At 48.6% G+C, this 17,575-nt stretch overlaps 1 protein-coding gene across 1 annotated transcript; it reads left to right on the top strand.

Annotated features, from left to right (window-relative positions):
* Nucleotides 1-3,262: 3,262 nt before the first annotated feature.
* LOC127309817 (subtilisin-like protease SBT3.8) lies at nt 3,263-12,080 on the top strand. Its single transcript, XM_051340539.1, has 10 exons — nt 3,263-3,340; nt 3,454-3,545; nt 3,640-3,737; nt 3,819-3,983; nt 4,084-4,694; nt 10,484-10,551; nt 10,682-10,948; nt 11,050-11,167; nt 11,290-11,461; nt 11,539-12,080. The coding sequence occupies exons 1-10, from the start codon at nt 3,263-3,265 to the stop codon at nt 12,078-12,080; spliced, it is 2,211 nt and encodes a 736-aa protein (XP_051196499.1).
* Nucleotides 12,081-17,575: the final 5,495 nt, after the last annotated feature.

The raw sequence follows: 17,575 nt of genomic DNA, 5'->3' as shown, positions 1-17,575 counted from the left end.
GAGATAGGGCTCTCAATACCAGCTTCTTCGCGATCCTCAGCAGACAGGGTTTGCGCTTTCCACAGAGAAGGACGGCGGATAGGTGAAGCATCCTCTTCCTGGAGAGTGGGAGAGTCCATCAGGATCGACGGGGAGGGCAGGCTCTGTGTACCCCCAGAACCGGCCGATTCCACCGCCAGCTTTTCCGCATATGCCACTTGGTGCACAATCTTAGCCAACGTCGGGAAGATGTCTCCTTTACCGGCCAAGTTGGAGCCGTACTGACTCAGCGCCGAAGCAGGAAGCATGGGAAGGGAGCTCCCGCCAGCCGCCTTGCGAGTGGGAGGGGCAGACGCGCTGGCGCCAAACCCGGCAGCCTCCTTGTTCTTCTGGTTGTGCTTCCCTCTGCGCCCATCCCAACCATCACCCTCCGATTCCTCTGGGTCGTCCTCCTTGTCATCAGCGCGTTGTGGCGGTGGTGGGGGTAGGCCAGCTCCCACAGAACTGGTAGGCGCCTCCTCGGGCACCACGCGGACCTTGAAACCTTGAGAGTTGACAAACAGAGTGATGAAAGGTGGGAGCCTCGAAGACGGTTTGTAGCCTAGCAGCAGGCGAATCGGCTCCGAAGATGAGCTCAGCGAGCTTTCGTCCACCGCGATAGGTCTGCCTAGCTCTCGGGTGGCAAGGAGGATGCGGACTGCCTGACGGTAAGGAGGCGGGACGTCGAAGAGCTTGACCCAAACCTCCACAAGGTGTTCCGCCGCCGCAGGATCCCCAGTGTTGTTTGTCACGATGATATGCAGCTTGCTGGACGGGAGGGTGAGCCCGCTACCCCTGATGGCCATGCGCAGACTTTCCTTGAGGGGAAGAACATCGCAAAGTCAGTATCGTTGATCTTCTGCACATGCCACTCCCAGTCTTCATCAACCAAATCCTTGAGCTCTGCCTCCATCTGTTCCGCCGAAAGAGATCCCTTCTCGAGGATCACCAGAGCAGCGTTGGGTGCTGGCGGAAGCAGTTCCTCTTCAGGCACATCGCAGCAGGTGAAGCCCACACCATCGCAGCCGTAGCCCGCCCAGAACGGCTTAGAAGCCTTCGCGAGCGAGGCACACATGGCCGAAACGTGACCCACCGTCTTGCACTTGAGACAGAAAGGCTCGTCCTTGCAGTCCGCTTGGAAGTGCCCTGGTTGGCCGCAATTGAAGCAGATGATGGCCGCATTGGCTCCTCCCTCGGAGGAAGACCGCGCCTGAGAGGACCGCTCCCCTTGAGCGGAGCTCTGTCCACGGGCTGCTCCCCGACCCGAATCGCGCCCCCGCAGATTCTGTGGTGGGGGAGGAGGCCGCCGCTACTCCTGGCTCCTGCGATCCCGCGGCCGTTCGACAACCTCGCGGTGGCGGTGGAGCTCCGCCTCCCTCGCGCGTTGCTGACGCCGTTGTTCCTCCTGCTCCCTGCTGAGCCTCTGCCGCAGATCCTGCTCACGCCGCCAGCCAGCGTCGCCGCCTAGCTCCTCAAAGGAGCGCTTTCCACGTCGGTCGCGATCCATGGCCACAAGCTTGAGGGAGGGAGGGCCGGTGGGGTTGGGGGAGAGGACGAGAGATTTGGCTCTGGCACGGTGGCGGCGGATGTCTCGAGAGGCTGCTGGAAACCCTAGTTCCCGATCTAGGGTTCCAAGCGGTAGCCAGAGCCACTTAAGTAGAGGGGCGCCCGAAGGGGAGTGGGGGCTCGACTCGATCTACGGCGTTGCTTGACGGAACGAGTCCACGTGGCCTTCATCCAACGATTCAGCAGCTTGCGCCGTCCCAGGCCGCCAGCAACACCCACCCCGGCCCACCAGGACCGGCCCACTCCAGCGAAAACGAACGGGCTGGCCCAGCACCAGACGCCGCGCCTGCCGCTCCCCCAAGCGCGAACCCTAGCAGCTCTCCCTGGTGGGTAGCCTCCTGCGCCGCCGGCGGCGAGCCACCCAGCGCCACCGCAACCTCACCCACGAGGAAAGAACCTGCAGACATCAACGACGACGACCCCGCCGGTGGCAGACGATCCTGGACGGCGCGCCCCCCGCGGGTCGAGGAGAGGTAGGGGAACTCCACCCTAGATCCCAGATCCGGCAGCACCGGAGAAGAAGAGGGCGCGGGCACCGCCGCGAAGCAAACCTCCCTCCGCCCCGGAGTCTCTCCGTCCCCAACGGAGGGGAGCGCCGGAAGAAGCTCCCGCCGGTCTCCGACGTTCACCTGGAGGAGCGTCCCTGGCTCCCCCACCTGCGGCAGATCTGCCCCCATGGCAAACTCCGTCTCCGACCATCCCAAGGCCTCGAAACTGTTGGCTACGACCAACTCCGTCGCCGAGCGAGCAGCAGGCGGCGCCCCATGGCGCCGGCGAGGATGGCGGCAGCGGGGAGAGGGAACCCTATCCCTGCCCCGACTCCGGTCGCCACCCGCGTCGCCCAGCCTGACCCTCACGCGCGCAGTGAGACACATCCTTCTTCGCATATCAGTACAATATTACTATCGGTCGTCAGAGTTATGCCAAATGCTGCCTGAGAAATCCTATTTGGTGCCGTGGCCATAATTCTTGCTTTGGTCAACACTTTGCTAATGTAGGTTGCTTTGTACTAAACTCGACACTGCCAGCTTGAAAAAAATTCCGTCATCCACTACAATATATATACAGGTAACAGGTTGAATGATTATTGTTGCTGATTGCCCCTCAAGAAGACCACTGTCGGGCGCACTCCACTTGGTGCTCCTGATATTATCCTGAAGCACTTTTAATTCCATGATGCACCGAATTAGTAAAGCCGCACGTACGTTGTCAAGCAAGAATTAGCATTCGAAGAATCGCATGGGCCAAAGCCAAACCAATCACTGGCCGTGAGGAATGTTTCAATGACTCCAAACTCTTTTTAAATTCAGGTGGTGGCGTTTGTCAACTTCGTTAAGTATTGCATACCGACGCGCGCGTACGTATTTAGATAGTGTAAGGCTACGAAGGAGATCATGACATCCACACATTGTCTGGACATCGATCAGGTCATTACATCAGAATTCAGAAAACATAATATTTGTATCCAGTCTGGTACTAGCTAGCTGTTTAATCGTGGCAGACAAGATCAAATCGAGTTGCTTCTTCATCCAAAGAAAAGGCACGGTGCTTCCTCTAACGACATAGATCTGCTCTTTCTTCTTTGAACTGCTTTTGCACCCCATGGTTATCATGGCTGCTATTTATAGATACTATACACACCGACCTCAGAACACGAGAACAAACACTTTTCTCAGACATGGGTTTGGGAACAGGATTATGTTGTGCTCTGCTCCTGGTGACAATGTTGGCTCTTTCAGCTAATGCGTCGAGCAAAGTAAGATGCTTCCTTTTCTTTAATCATAACACTTCAACTTTGTATATCGGTTCCGCATTGAATCGGGTTGTTGTAATACTTTTTCTTGCCGGCTTTCTACATCAAAATCTCAGCTCTACATTGTGTATATGGGGGATAAGAAACATGATGATCCATCTGTGGTGACCGCTTCGCACCATGACTTACTATCTGTTGTTCATGGGAGGTATGCACGAGCCTGTGATAATTCATGTTAAATATTATTAGCACGAAAGCGAAGCGGAAGTGGTCCTAACTTTTATGTTTTATATCTGCCACAGCAAGGAGGAAGCCTTGAAGTCGCTAGTTTACAGTTACAAGCATGGATTTTCTGGTTTTGCCGCAATGCTAACTGAACCTCAAGCTAGGGCAATCGCAAGTAAGTAGTCTATCCTGGGGTGCCATTTTACTTTATCTTGCTAGCATGATGGACATAAGCTAATCAACCCTCTGAATGTAGAGTTCCCTGAAGTTATCACTGTGAAGCGTAACACTTTCCACAAACGGCACACAACTAGGAGCTGGGACTTCCTTGGCCTTGACTACAACCAACCACCACAACAACCAGGCCTCCTCCAGAAAGCGAAGTACGGAGAAGATGTAATCATCGGTGTAATCGATTCCGGTTTGCAATCCCATCTCAAGCTTAATTAAATCCAAAACATGCATGGGGAAAGTTAATGATTGGGCAGCAATTGAACCCGCATTCAATTTTGTTACAACAGGCATATGGCCTGAATCACGAAGTTTTAACGATGACGGGTTTGGTCCTGTGCCAGCCCGGTGGAAAGGAAAATGCCAAACCGGTGAGATGTTCAACACCACGAGTTGCAACAGAAAGATCATCGGCGCACGGTGGTATGGCCGTGGCATCAGCGCTGAGTCATTCAAGAGTGACTATAAGTCGCCTAGGGACATTGACGGCCATGGCACACACGTTGCCTCGACGATTGCAGGCGTGGAGGTGCGAGGTGTGAGCTATGGGGGCCTAGGGAACGGTGTGGCACGTGGTGGGGCGCCGCGTGCACGGCTTGGTATCTACAAGGTGTGTTGGGTGGACGATTGCCCCGAGGCGGCGATCCTAGCGGCTATCGACGATGCCATACATGATGGTGTGGACGTTCTGTCAATCTCGCTGGGATGGGCCGGTCATGAGGCACCTGGGACGCTGCATGCTGTGCAGAGAGGGATATCAGTTGTGTTCTCTGGCGGAAACGATGGGCCTGTGCCGCAGACGATGTCGAACGCCGTACCATGGATCACCACGGTGGCTGCTAGCACGATTGACCGGGCTTTCCCGACCATAATATCTCTCGGGAACAAAGAAAAACTGGTGGTAAGTAATAACTCAATCTTCAAATGTTTATTCTGTTTGTGTGCTTGATTTTTAAAAGGTGATCCACTTTGACACATCAATCATATTTTTTTTTTTTTTCGATACGGGGTGAAACCCCTGCCTCTGCATCAATCGATGCATACGGCGCTTTATTATTATTATTATTGGAAATAAGAGTAGCACACTTATTACATATCACGGGTCACTCAAAGTTTGTACGAAAACCAGCCATCTAAAAAAGACAAAAAAGACAAGCCGCCACAAGATCTTCATGTGAGTCGCAAATCAGTACGCCAGCCGCACTGGCTGTAGAAATCCCGTGCTACCGTCGCCAACCGGTTGCACCCAATATCCATGTCTCGACGCACATCCTCCTGCTGGATATAGGACCACATATGGATCCAGTGAGTAACCAAAGGAATAACCTGCAAGAAGGATGGAAAACTCTTTTTGTTAAAGATAAAATCATTACGAACGTTCCAGATGGCCCAAAATAAAGCGCACACACCCACTCTAATGTGTCCTTTATCCTTCTTCTGTACCCCATTTAACCAATTGCCAAAAAGATTAGTCACATTGGACGGGGCAGGAATATTGAAAGTCATATAGATAATACGCCAGAGTATTTTAGCAAAAGGGCAAGCAAAGAACAAATGTTGAATTGTCTCATCTTGATCACAGAAGCAACATTTGGAGCATCCCTGCCAATTACGTTTTTTTAGATTATCTTTTGTAAGAATGACCCTCTTATGAAGGAACCACATAAAAATTCTGATTTTAAGTGGAACCTTGATCTTCCAAATATGTTTTTTGGCATCGCCTCCATTACCATCAAGCAAATCAAGATACATAGATTTGACCGTAAATAAACCCGACTGAGTGAGATTCCAATGGAATGTGTCATCATTCTCTGAAAGTTGAACTTCCATTAAGCGACCAACAAGGTGTGCCCAACGATCCCATCTATTGTCCGAGAGCGCCCTCCTAAAACCTATATTTAGGGGTAACTCATTCATAACATGGGCAACTGAAACATTGGTATGATTGACAATACAATACAGCGACGGGTATTGATCACATAAAGGTCTATTTCCCAGCCAAGTATCCTCCCAAAACCTAGTATTCTGACCATTCTCTACCTTCATGACCCCTCTTCTAAAAAAATCATCTTTTACCGACATTAGACCTTTCCAAAATTGTGAGTCTGTTGGTTTAGCTGATACATGAGATAAAGTTTTGTTCTTTAGATATTTATTTTGCAACAACTCTTGCCAAACCCCTTGCTCATTTATGAGTTTAAATAACCATTTGCTAAGCAAGCTTTTGTTTTTTAATTCAAGTACCTCCACACCTAGTCCCCCCTGATCTTTCGGTCTACAAATGATATTCCATTTGGTCAATCTATATTTTTTCTTATGACCATCACTTTGCCAGAAAAAACGGGATCTAAAGAAATCTAGTCTCTTTCTCACCCCAATCGGAATTTCAAGAAAAGATAGCATGAACATTGGTAAGCTTGTGAGGACAGAGTTAATAAGTGTTAATCTATCACCATAGGAAAGCATCTTGCCCGCCCAACAACTAAACTTTTTCTCAAAGCGATCTTCAACAGGTTTCCACTCTCCGTTCTTCAATTTTCGAAAATGAATTGGAATCCCCAAATATCTGAAAGGTAAGGATCCGATACCGCATCCAAAAAGGTTCTTATAATCTGTCTCAAAATCTTTAGCATTTCCAAAACAAAAAAGTTCACTTTTGTGAAAATTTATTTTGAGGCCAGACAATTGTTCAAACAGGCATAAAACCAATTTCATATTAAGGGCTTTGTCTAAATCATGCTCCATAAAAATAATAGTATCATCTGCGTATTGTAAAATCGAAAGACCCCCATCCACTAGATGGGGAATAAGCCCACTTACTTCACCATCTTGTTTTGCTCTCTCAATCATAATAGCTAGCATGTCGGCGACAAGGTTAAAAAGAATAGGAGGATTCTGTCCCGCCATAAGGGATGATTTAGGGACAAGCTACAATTTCAGCGAACCCCTCAATTTTTAACCACGCCAATTCAAAAGAGAACTGTGATTTGTTTCCTTTAAAAGCTTGATCACCCGAGTCCAATAACAGTGGTGTGTGGTCTGAACCTGATCTAGTAAGTGCTCTCACAGTCACCAGGGGATACTTTTCCTCCCATGACACACTAGCTAGAATTCTATCTAGCTTCTCATATGTCGGAGTTTCGCGACGGCTTGCCCAAGTGAATTGTCTGCCAGAGAGAGCTATCTCCCTCAGGTCCAGGCTTTCGATAATAGCATTGAACAAAAATGGCCACCGAGCGTTAAAATTATCATTGTTTTTCTTCTTCTCTTCGCCTAATTATATTAAAATCCCCCCCAACCAGAATCGGTAGAGTTTCATTCTCACAAATACGGACAAGTTCGGCAAGAAACTCCGGTTTGTGCTCATCTTGAGCCGCCCCATAAACTGCTACTAGAACCCAACGAAAATGATCCACTTTAGATGTGACAAAAAATTTAACACATCTATCCCCTGCTACAACCTTTTGCACCGATAAAGAGGCCGCATTAATCCCAACCAACATGCCCCCAGATCGCCCAATAGGAGGAAGACAATACCACTGAAAGTCTTGCCCTCCAGAGATATTATTTAAAAAAGGTGTTGAAAAATTATCTCTGCCTGTTTCTAAGATGGCAAAAAAATCAAGCTTATGCTCAAAAATAGTCTCACGCACAAAACGATGTTTTGACGGATCCTTGAAACCACCACTATTCCAAAAGGAACCCTTCATTTGAAAGCGAATTTAAGTTGAGTTCTTATGTTTTTTACACAGTCGCACACTTCGGCGAACCACTTTGGGAATCACTTTTTCTCTTCTTTTATAAACTTTTAATTTTTTCTCCTCTTGTACCCGATATTCCCTTTCCGTGTCAAGTTGATTTTCAATATCAAGGTCTGTGGATATAGAATCCGCATGTTGCATGGTCTCATTATACAATGGTTCATCTACTTTACTAGTTTCTTCCAAATTTTTTTGAATCATGATGAGAGTTCTTTTATTGTCTGCCTCTTTGATTTTCCTAATTGATTCATGAATTTGGGATGGAGAACCCCCCAGCGATACTCCCATCTTATTTGCTCTATGTGCAAAAACATCATCAGGGATTGAAACTAAGGAATATTTTGAAAGCTTGATATTACCTGAAGGATACGGGCTATCTTTTGCCATTGCCAAGTTCTGTGCCCTTTCCATCTGCGTAGCATCGGCATTCGTTTGATGCTTAATCCGCTGACTTGATCTAGCCCCAACCAAAGGAGGAGAAATGCCTCCAAATTCCACCACTTTATCCACCGATAGACGTCCTCCCAGGAAAACTCCAGTACCAACCCTGGTAATATGTTCTGTAGTACAGAAACGAGGTGAATGCTCATGAGAGTCTAAACTGACTGAAAACACAGGACAAGGTCCTTTTTGAGAATTAGATACATTTGGTGAAGAACAAATAAAAGGTGAAATAGGAGTATTCTCTAGCTCCTTAACAGTATTGTGGCATATACCTTTCAGAGATACTGATCCATTGTCTTGACCATGGCACCCTTCTTTATACACAGCATCCACCACCAAAGACAAATCATGAAGCGAATCTAAAGTAGTAGCTGTCCCGGCTGTTAACACGTTCTGATGATTTGGCAAAACAGTCTCCTCTTGTACCTCTGGAGTATTGGTTGCCACGGCAGGAAGAATGCCTGGTTTTTCTGCCAAACTAGTCAGAGGCGGGTCTGCCGCGGCAGAGAAAAACTCTGGTTTTTCTGCCGTGACAGTAGGAGATTGAGTAGAACCACCTGAAACCCCTCCTCCTTCAACACTGGATGAGCAGCCAACTAAAACATCATGAAGAGACCGAGAGAGATCATCCTCGCCATAAGAGAGACGAGGCATCGGTGATGGTAAGCTATCTTCATCATCAGAAACATAATCCGCCCAAAGCTTACGAGGTACCAAAGTGAGTATCTTGCTCTCTGACCATGACTGTTCAACACTTGGGCAATCAATTTGGCCAACCCTACAAACTGGCATGGAACCACCAACCTGTTTAGATTGGTTCGTATTATTCGGAGTCTTATTTATTTTGGAATCCTTAGCGGGGTCCGCTACATTGCTGGAGGGAGGATTGGTACCATTGTGCATCTCCTTATCCTTCCCCAAATCTTTGGAAGCATCATCATCAGGATTTACCTCCTTCATGTCAACATCATCAGTTTGTTTGTCCGGTTGAGATTCAAGTTTAAAAAGCAAACCATACCCCTGGCCACCATAGGTATGATCAATAGTGGTGGTAGGTATATGCTCAACTCGAGTAACCTCCACAAGCATACGAACTGTAGTATGTGACCTAGTGAATGCCATATCAACCTCCTTGGTTTTGCCAATCAGGGAGCCAACCCCAAAAAGAGAGAGGTAGTCACACCTCTCCTTATAACAACAACCATGCACTCTAACCCACACCAATGACAGACAAAACTTATCGAGATCCGCTGCAGACCACTCTTCAAAATGAAGAAACATATTTGTATCCGGAACCGGCACATTAATTATTTTTATCATTCTTGCAAGATCTGCCTTGGAAGGAAAAAGAGCTTTGAACGCACCATCTTCAGTAGGCCTAAGATCCCACTGGTGGTTGCCAGGAATAATCCACTGAAGTTCAGCAATGATCTCGGAAGCAGATAAGGTTCCTCCAGTGACTGAAATTCTGCCTATTTTGCCACTATCATGTTTAAAAGTCACCTCAGCCGAAGCTGGAACCTCATGAAACATTAGTTCATTACGAGCCAGCCCATATGTAACCGCAACGGGTTTAGGCATTGACAGCAAGGGACAGGCATTAGACTCATGTGTGGTCAACTCACAGTACAGACAGAGGACCGCTGTACAAGTATCCGCAAAATGCCCAAACTCACCACACTTTAAACAATGCAGCTTGTCAACCTTTTTTTGAGCACGAGCTGACAAAGACAACCCAGAAATCTCCTCCGTTTGCTGCTTTCCAGGCACAGCTTCAATGCCACCAGAAGTGGTAGAGGCCACCAACTGTGCAGCAGGTCCCTGAACATTTGCACCTTGAAAATTAGCACCTGACCCCTGAGACAAGGTATCCAGTTGTGCTCCATCAGAGGTGTTGAATCTACGCTGAAACCGATTGTTGTTATTGTTGTATCTACCAGCCCCTCGGTAATTGTTGTTGTAGTTTCTATTCCATTGCCTGTGATTGTTATAAGGCCTCGGTCTATAGTTACCTCGACTATGAGAGCCAAAATTATTTCCAAAATTATTATTGCTATCATAGTATCCCTCCTGGAACCCACCGAAATTTTGATCATCAAAACCTTCATACCTTCTGTCACTAAAACGATCAGCTTGACCAGAACCACCCCCAGCAGCAAAACGAGATGACTGACCTTGGTGCATATTTGCTCCGCCCACCATTGAGCCCACAACCCCCTCGGAAGAACTTGCAGGAGCAGGTGCATTATTCAGGGCAATGCCCGCCCCAGTATGCCCGCTAGTATCACCAGCCATGGTGCGACCCGGGGTAGATCGAGGCTGGATAGGCTGGCGCATAGGAGCGGACGTCGGCGCAGCACCGCGAGGTTGAGGAGGATTCTGTCCCGCCATAGTTGTTGATAAATAAGAATGTTTAGCTTGTCCCTAAATCATCCCTTAATTCCCTTAGTTACTCTTTTGATATGTGCTTGATTTTAAAATACAGGGGCAATCTCGTCACTACAATGCATCTGTGATCAGCAGCCACTTTAAGGGCCTTGTCGATGCGGGAAGGTAATTAATAAATACAGTCATTTGTCACATTCTCCTTCTGGTCCATAATATGTGTAGCTGATTTAGTAAAAAGTTACCAGTCATTCACTCATTCTGAGCCACTCATATCCAATTTACAACTTTTATGCAGCTGCGACGCAGAAACATTGGCGTCCAGCAACGTCACTGGAAAAATCATCCTGTGCTATGCACCAGCGGATGCGTCATTCTGGCCGCCCCCTATAGCACTTCCGTATGCCATCAACCTTACCGTCACGGCTGGCGCCAAGGGCCTCATATTTGCACAGTACACTGCTAACAACCTTGATTCCCTGGAAGCATGCGAAGGCATTATGCCCTGTGTACTGGTGGATTTTGAGATCGCACAAAGAATCTTATCATACTTGAACATGGCAGAGTAAGGGCTCAACTATCGCGTTGCCTGGACTAAGATCGACGAACATGTTTATTTTCCTTCTAAAAGTATTCGATCATGTATGTCTTCCCGTGTCATACTAGGAATCCGGTGGTAAAGGTCTCGCCTACCGTAACCATTATTGGAGATGGTGTGTTGTCGCCTAGAGTTGCCTCGTTCTCGTCGAGAGGACCAAGCCCCACCTTCCCCGGTATACTCAAGGTATAGAGATCAACCTCTTCATTCAGGACGACATACAATTTTTTCAAAACATAATATCCACAAATGTTCTACGCACATCATTGTTATCTAGCCTCTAAACGTGTATCTTTATATTTGGACAGCCCGACGTAGCTGCACCTGGAGTCAGCATGTTAGCAGCCAAACGTGACTCTTACGTGTTCATGTCTGGAACGTCTATGGCGTGCCCGCATGTCTCAGCAGTCACCGCGCTGCTTAAGTCGGTTCACCCTGGCTGGTCACCTGCCATGATCAAGTCTGCCATCGTCACCACAGGTGCGCTGAGAGGGTTTCGTATCATAAATCACCGTAAGTTCTTACTAACTAAGCTTGTTTCTTTGGATCCCTTGCAGCTTCCGTGACAGACCGTTTTGGTATGCCGATCCAAGCAGATGCAGTTCCGAGGAAATTGGCTGACCCCTTTGACTTTGGCGGTGGCCACATAAACCCAGATAGGGCCGTCGACCCCGGCTTGGTCTACGACGTGGATGTGAAGGAGTATAATAAATTCTTTAATTGCACCATTATTGGATTGTTAGATGGTTGTGAGTCCTACCAACTCAATCTTAATCTACCATCAATCGATGTGCCAAACCTCAAGAACCAGGTCACAGTTTGGCGCACAATCACGAACGTCGGGCCAGCAGAAGCGACTTACCGAGCAGATTTAGAAGCTCCATCAGGGGTAGTCGTGTCAGTGGAGCCATCCACGATCAATTTCATTGCAGGTGGTAACAGAAGCATCACATTTAGACTGACATTTACAACAAAGCAAAGAGTACAAGGTGGCTATACGTTTGGGAGTTTGACATGGTCTGACCAAAACGCGCACTCGGTGAGAATTCCTATTGCCGTACGAACTGTAATACAAGACTTCGTCGCTGACACATCTTAAATTTGTTGGTTCTCTTCATTTAAACATATAATCTTGTATTGTGTTCATGTAAAACATCTACTTATGATAATAATATACAAATACATTTTCAGCATTTCCCCAACTCGCATATATGACAAGTACTACCATTGTTTAGCCCACAGCTGGGCTTTTCTATGGCTATATAACATGTACCCGAGCGAGAAATACGGTGGAGCACTCAAGTGCTATGCAGCATCATATACCAAACATTCAAACAACTCTATTTAAATGTGTCAGAAAAATTTGAAATAACTCACGCACGTACAAGTCATCATGAAATAACTCACCCATCGCCAAAGAATCCCCAAATAACTTTGAACAAGTAAACGGCGAAATTTCATTCAAATTTATAATAAAACTCGAACATCACACTAGACCGAACCCTAATCTATTGGCCGTCTGTTGGGGCGCATGATTAGCATGCCTCGTCGTTGTTTTTTCCCTTTGCCGTATGCTTCCGTGCCCGCCTCTCCGTCCTTGCTGAGCACATCTGGCGGTGGAGCATGGCCACAGTCGACGCTGGAGCTTGCCAAGGGCGTTGCCCCCTCAGAGACGCAAGCCACTGGTGAGACGCCTCGTTCTGGGCGAGCCTCGCTTGCTCCCGGACGGCCGCCTCGGACTGGCGCTGAGCGTTGAGCTCAACCAGTTTCTATCGCTTAGCTGCCATGAGGAGATGTCCCGCATCCTCCGTGGACGATCGTTGGCGCGAGATCTCGGTGGCGTGCTTGAAATTGGCGTCATTGACAAACTCAAGCTCTTCCTCCTCCAGCCTCCGGAAGCGCTGTGCGTTGAAGGTGGCCATGATCGCCTCCTACTTCGGATCACCAGGACCTGTTGCTACTCGGCCCACTACGCCGCCTCCTCCGCCGCCCCAGCTTCTGCGTCTGCTATGTACGCCTCGTCCCACTCGTTGAATTGGGAGTCGCCGGAGTCGTCAGACTTGAAGTCGAACTCGGCGTCGGGTTGTGGCTGCGGTGGTGGTTGCGGCGCCAATGGCGGCGTGCGGCCGTCCTGGCCAAGCATCGAGTACGTCATCGCTGGCTATCGTGGCATTGTTGTACAGAGGAATGCGGCGGGGGTGGAGAGGAGAGGATGGCGCGGCGGAGCAGAGGAAAACGGTGGTGGAGGAGGAGAGGATAGCGTGGCGGGGGACGCACTAAATAGGCAGTGCCAACTCACCGCACATCATCCGAGCCGTCGCATTTACGGCGGCGGCTGCGCGTGCAGAATCGGTAGCTTCATTGGCGACCGCCCGCATAGCATACGAAGCATCGCATTTATGATGCCACCAGCCGTTGAGTAACTGCCAAGGCGGCCCCACCAACGAAAACCCCCGTGGTGCTTGGCGCCGGTGCGCCCGATTCGCGCCTTTTGCAAAGGAGCTGATACGGGGTTGCCGGCGTTTCTATTAGGCTCGAAACCGTGCCGGCACTTTTTGGGGTGCCGGTATGAGCCTAAAAACAACGCCGGTCATCAAATAGCTATCGGCGCCACCGGGTGGAGATGCTCTAAGTAGATAGTGGCTGGTTACATAGCTATCTGTTGGTTACATGCACTAGATTACATCAGCATAAGTGCAGCGTGAGCTTTCTGGCATCAAGTAACAGCTGTATTGGCGCTTGAGCAGCTGCAGATCCTGGGTGAGCTCAACGGCCATGAGAGAGACGACGCCCTGTCGTGCTCTCTCCGGCTGGGTGCTGTGGCTGGTCACTGAAATGCAAAACCTGCCGCCTCCGAAGTAATTGAGCTGGCTGACCGACGAGCATATGTTATATCCGGCGCGCCACACCTCTGAGAAACATGCCGCGTCTGGCCAGGACGCGACAACCACGGGCGGGCTGGCATCCATGTCGACGACGCAGATCGAAGGGGTACCCCTCGTTGAACGGCAGAACATCCACATAACGAAATCCGAAGAGCAGCCGCCGGCCGGTGCCCAGGAAGTCGGGGACCAACACGGCCCGGCCCAGGACGGGCAGCTCCCAGGCGCCCTCCGCGCGCCACCGGCGGCGCGCCGCGTCGTAGGAGTGGGTGCCTTGCCTCCGCAGGGAGACGTAGACGCGGGCGCCGGAGACGAAGTAGGCTGTGACGTCCGCTCTGGCGAGGCCCGGCGGTTCCGGGACGGCGGTCCATGCCCAGCCGCTGCCGGGGCGCCGGTGCTTGTGGAGAGCCTCAAACCGGGGCCCCTGGTGGACGTCGAATCGCGGGTATGAGGAGATGGCGATGAACATGTGGTCTCCGACGGGGACGAGGAACGGGTACTTCATGGAGGAGCGCATGTCCGGGCCGGGGGAGACCGCGGCGCCGTCGTAGAGCTGGGTGCGGCCGTTGGCGCCGATGGCGGCAATGATGTCGCCAGAGGGAGAGGCGGCGAACGCCATACGCCCATACAGTCGTCGTGGGCTATGAAAGAGGCGAGGGGGTCGGGCAAGCTGAGCAGCGGCGGCGGCGGCTGGCACTCGTCGCCGGTTTGGGGTTGGGATTTCTGGGAGAAGAGATGCTTGAGGTTGAGGTTGAAGACGAGGTTACCTAGTACGCTGGGATCTTTGGCCACCACAAACAATCGAGTGGGGTGGCGCGGCGCCCGCCCGGCGGCCATTGATCGACGTACTCCTTGGTAAGGAGAGGGCACAAATTTCTGTTTCTGTACGTGGGGATTTTGATCTGGGAGTCTGGTCCTCTCTCTTTTATTACTCCGGTCATCTCATGTTTTTAGAGTTGAGTCAGTTGACATAAAAATTTGCAAAGTTCACGTCCACAAAGCCGAAGCTGGCCTTCCTTCCGATGCCGCCGGAGCCCTACATGAACACCCAGCCGTGGTGCTGTTAGCATTAAGCAAGAGTACGACTCCGGCGCGGCGTCGTGTGCGTCGCGGACATAGTCTCCGTATAGGACTAGAGTTGTAATTCGGGTAGGATACTAGGATTAGTGTAGATTTCCTAGTCCGTCCTTTGGTCCTGCCTATGAGTATCTTTATCTTTACCTACTAATAAAGGAAGGAAGGTTTCTCCCCTTTTTTTCGTCCGTTTTTTATGTGCCCTTATTTTCTTGACGAAATTACAAGAATTACCACCGCACAAGTTAAAAACATGTTCGTCTCAGCTTCGTCCCAGGAACGAGCTAGCTCGCGCGTGTGCCTGGTTGGCCCAGTTCGTCCAGCCAAAACGTGTACTCCGTAAGCCCATAAGCCCATCCAATCTGGGCTAGGCCAAACCAAGCATATCACTCATGGGGAAAAAGCACCTAGAAAAAAGTTTTCTTGAAACGGGACACGATGCATGAACTTTTGGGGTTAAATTTTAACCGTTAAATAGTCCCACCTCGTTTTCTTACGCAGACTCTTACCAGTTTATATACGTTCACAAGGTTCCAACAATATCAGCAAGATATATCAGAAATTAAAGTAAAAGAAGGCATTGGTTCATCTGAAATCCAATGACGAGCAAGGAATAAAATTCCCCAAATGCTGATGGTGGGCAGGGAGATGGATTGTGCATAAACGGGAACGGTGTTGGGCTGTGTGATACTATGGGCGCATGAATAAAAAATAGAAGGAGGGAATGAGTTGTTCCTGCTGCTGCGTACGAGGAAAGGGAGGTGGGCGCGAGGGGAGCACTGCCGGTGAAGCACCATAGTGGCTGCCGAGAGGGGGAGCTGGACGACGGGACACGAGCCGGAGCCGGCGGCCCAGCAACGAAGGGATACCGGCCGTCGAGCCGCACGCCCTGCTCCGCATGCGTGTCTCAATCTAGCTTAATTATCCACTCAAATATGGCTGTATGGCATGTCATGGTTCTGTACTTAATTAACTTTTAAATGCATCTTTGATGTATTTTAAAAATTTCTAAACAAAAAACTCACGTGTATATCTTTACATGTTAAGTGCAGACAAAGTCTTTTTATGAAAAATCGGCTTGTCATTTAGGCAATGTGAAAAAATACAAAATTATGTGCTAAAAATAATGCTTTTTATGAGACATGTTTTATCTTTTCTACATTGACCAGAGGAGGTTTCGGTTTTTCGCGCAATTGTATGAAAGGACAAAGATCATTGAGATGTACATGTTCATTTTTTTAAATGGATTTTGTACTTACACACGCATATGTGTGGTTTTTCTGTCATCGTATTTTTATTTTTCGAGATTCGCGCTCACTATGTTAGAATATTCATTTCTCTCTCCTTTTTTTATCCGAATCCCAAAGCAGAATGAACGGTGATGGAAACATTCACACCCATGCATGTAAGTAAAAAAGTATTTTTTTTTTGTTAAAAATTTTGACAACTAGAAGTTTTTTTGGTGGAGGAAGAATATCCACCTGGGGACCGAATGAAATTTCTGTCATGTAAGACCGTAGCAACGCACGGGCAATTGTACTAGTATATATATATGTCATATGTGCACCTAGGCTGTAATCTGTACCATAAGCCAAACCCAGAAATTAAGAGAAGCTACTTTGGAGGCGGCAGGTCTTGCGTTTCCGTTACCAGCCACAACTGTGAGAAGCGCAGCGTTGTCTCCTTCACGGCCGTCGAGCTCACGCCTGAGCTGCATTTCATCAAGCGACAAACAAGCTGCTACCTGATACCACAAAGCTCACTCGGGGGTCCTGCTGATGTAATTTAGTGTGTACCCTGCAGCCCATGAATCAAATACTACTGTGGAAGCGCCTTGTTGGCTGGTAGAGGCCAAGTGTTTCAGACTTGGACTCAATTTGAAGATGAATGATACCCAGCTCGAGAAGCCTTTGGTCACTATTGGTTACCAATGATGAATGCATATATGCTCATAAGCACCATGTAACACTAATTACGGTCAGACAGAACAAGTTAATGGATGGTGCTGCTACCGACATGCCGTTGCTTGTACCTCCAAAATAACTATTTCTCTAGTGGACGAGGATAGCGACGAATGGCGATTAGGAGGTAATCAGGTAGCATAAGCTGCGTAATCATGCAATTCATCTGGATCTGGAACGATGGACATCTGAGCTTCTTTTGGAAGAGAGTCTTCATCTCCACAAGAAAGGGAAAACTCCATGCAATTTTGTATTAAAAATTAACAGAGCATGGTCATAACTAGTTTGACATGATGTTTTAATATCAAATATGCCACCTTAAATAAACAAGATCATCAATTTTATCATGTGATGAACATAGCACACGCGTTCACTTTATTCCTAGTGAGGTAGCAAAATAAAAGGCAAAGGTATATTAGATCATGAATTTATTGTCACTATCCAATCACTAAAACCATGCTACTCCATCTAACACACACATCACCCCACACATGTTCTTGCGTACAAGTTGGATCAATACCTATACTTAAGAACGGGGTACATAATATGCATCTATCAATACATCTCACACATATAGATTCCAATCTCATATCACAATATCATGGAATAAAGATTCATCACATAGGAATTATATATATGACCATAATCATATTGGGCAGCTCATATGGTGCTAAGAT

Source organism: Lolium perenne, chromosome 6 (genome assembly GCF_019359855.2).
Source record: "Lolium perenne isolate Kyuss_39 chromosome 6, Kyuss_2.0, whole genome shotgun sequence".
Classification (NCBI taxonomy): domain Eukaryota; kingdom Viridiplantae; phylum Streptophyta; class Magnoliopsida; order Poales; family Poaceae; genus Lolium; species Lolium perenne.
Note: the sequence above shows the minus strand (reverse complement) of the source record. Positions and strands in the feature narration are given on the sequence as shown.

Bases quoted from the DNA above. Each gene is read 5' to 3' on its own strand.
- LOC127309817 (XM_051340539.1), top strand. From the start codon at position 3,263: ATGGGTTTGGGAACAGGATTATGTTGTGCTCTGCTCCTGGTGACAATG. The intron at 3,984-4,083 runs GTTTGCAATCCC...TTGTTACAACAG, and splicing joins CATCGGTGTAATCGATTCCG to GCATATGGCCTGAATCACGA. The intron at 11,168-11,289 runs GTATAGAGATCA...ATATTTGGACAG, and splicing joins CCTTCCCCGGTATACTCAAG to CCCGACGTAGCTGCACCTGG.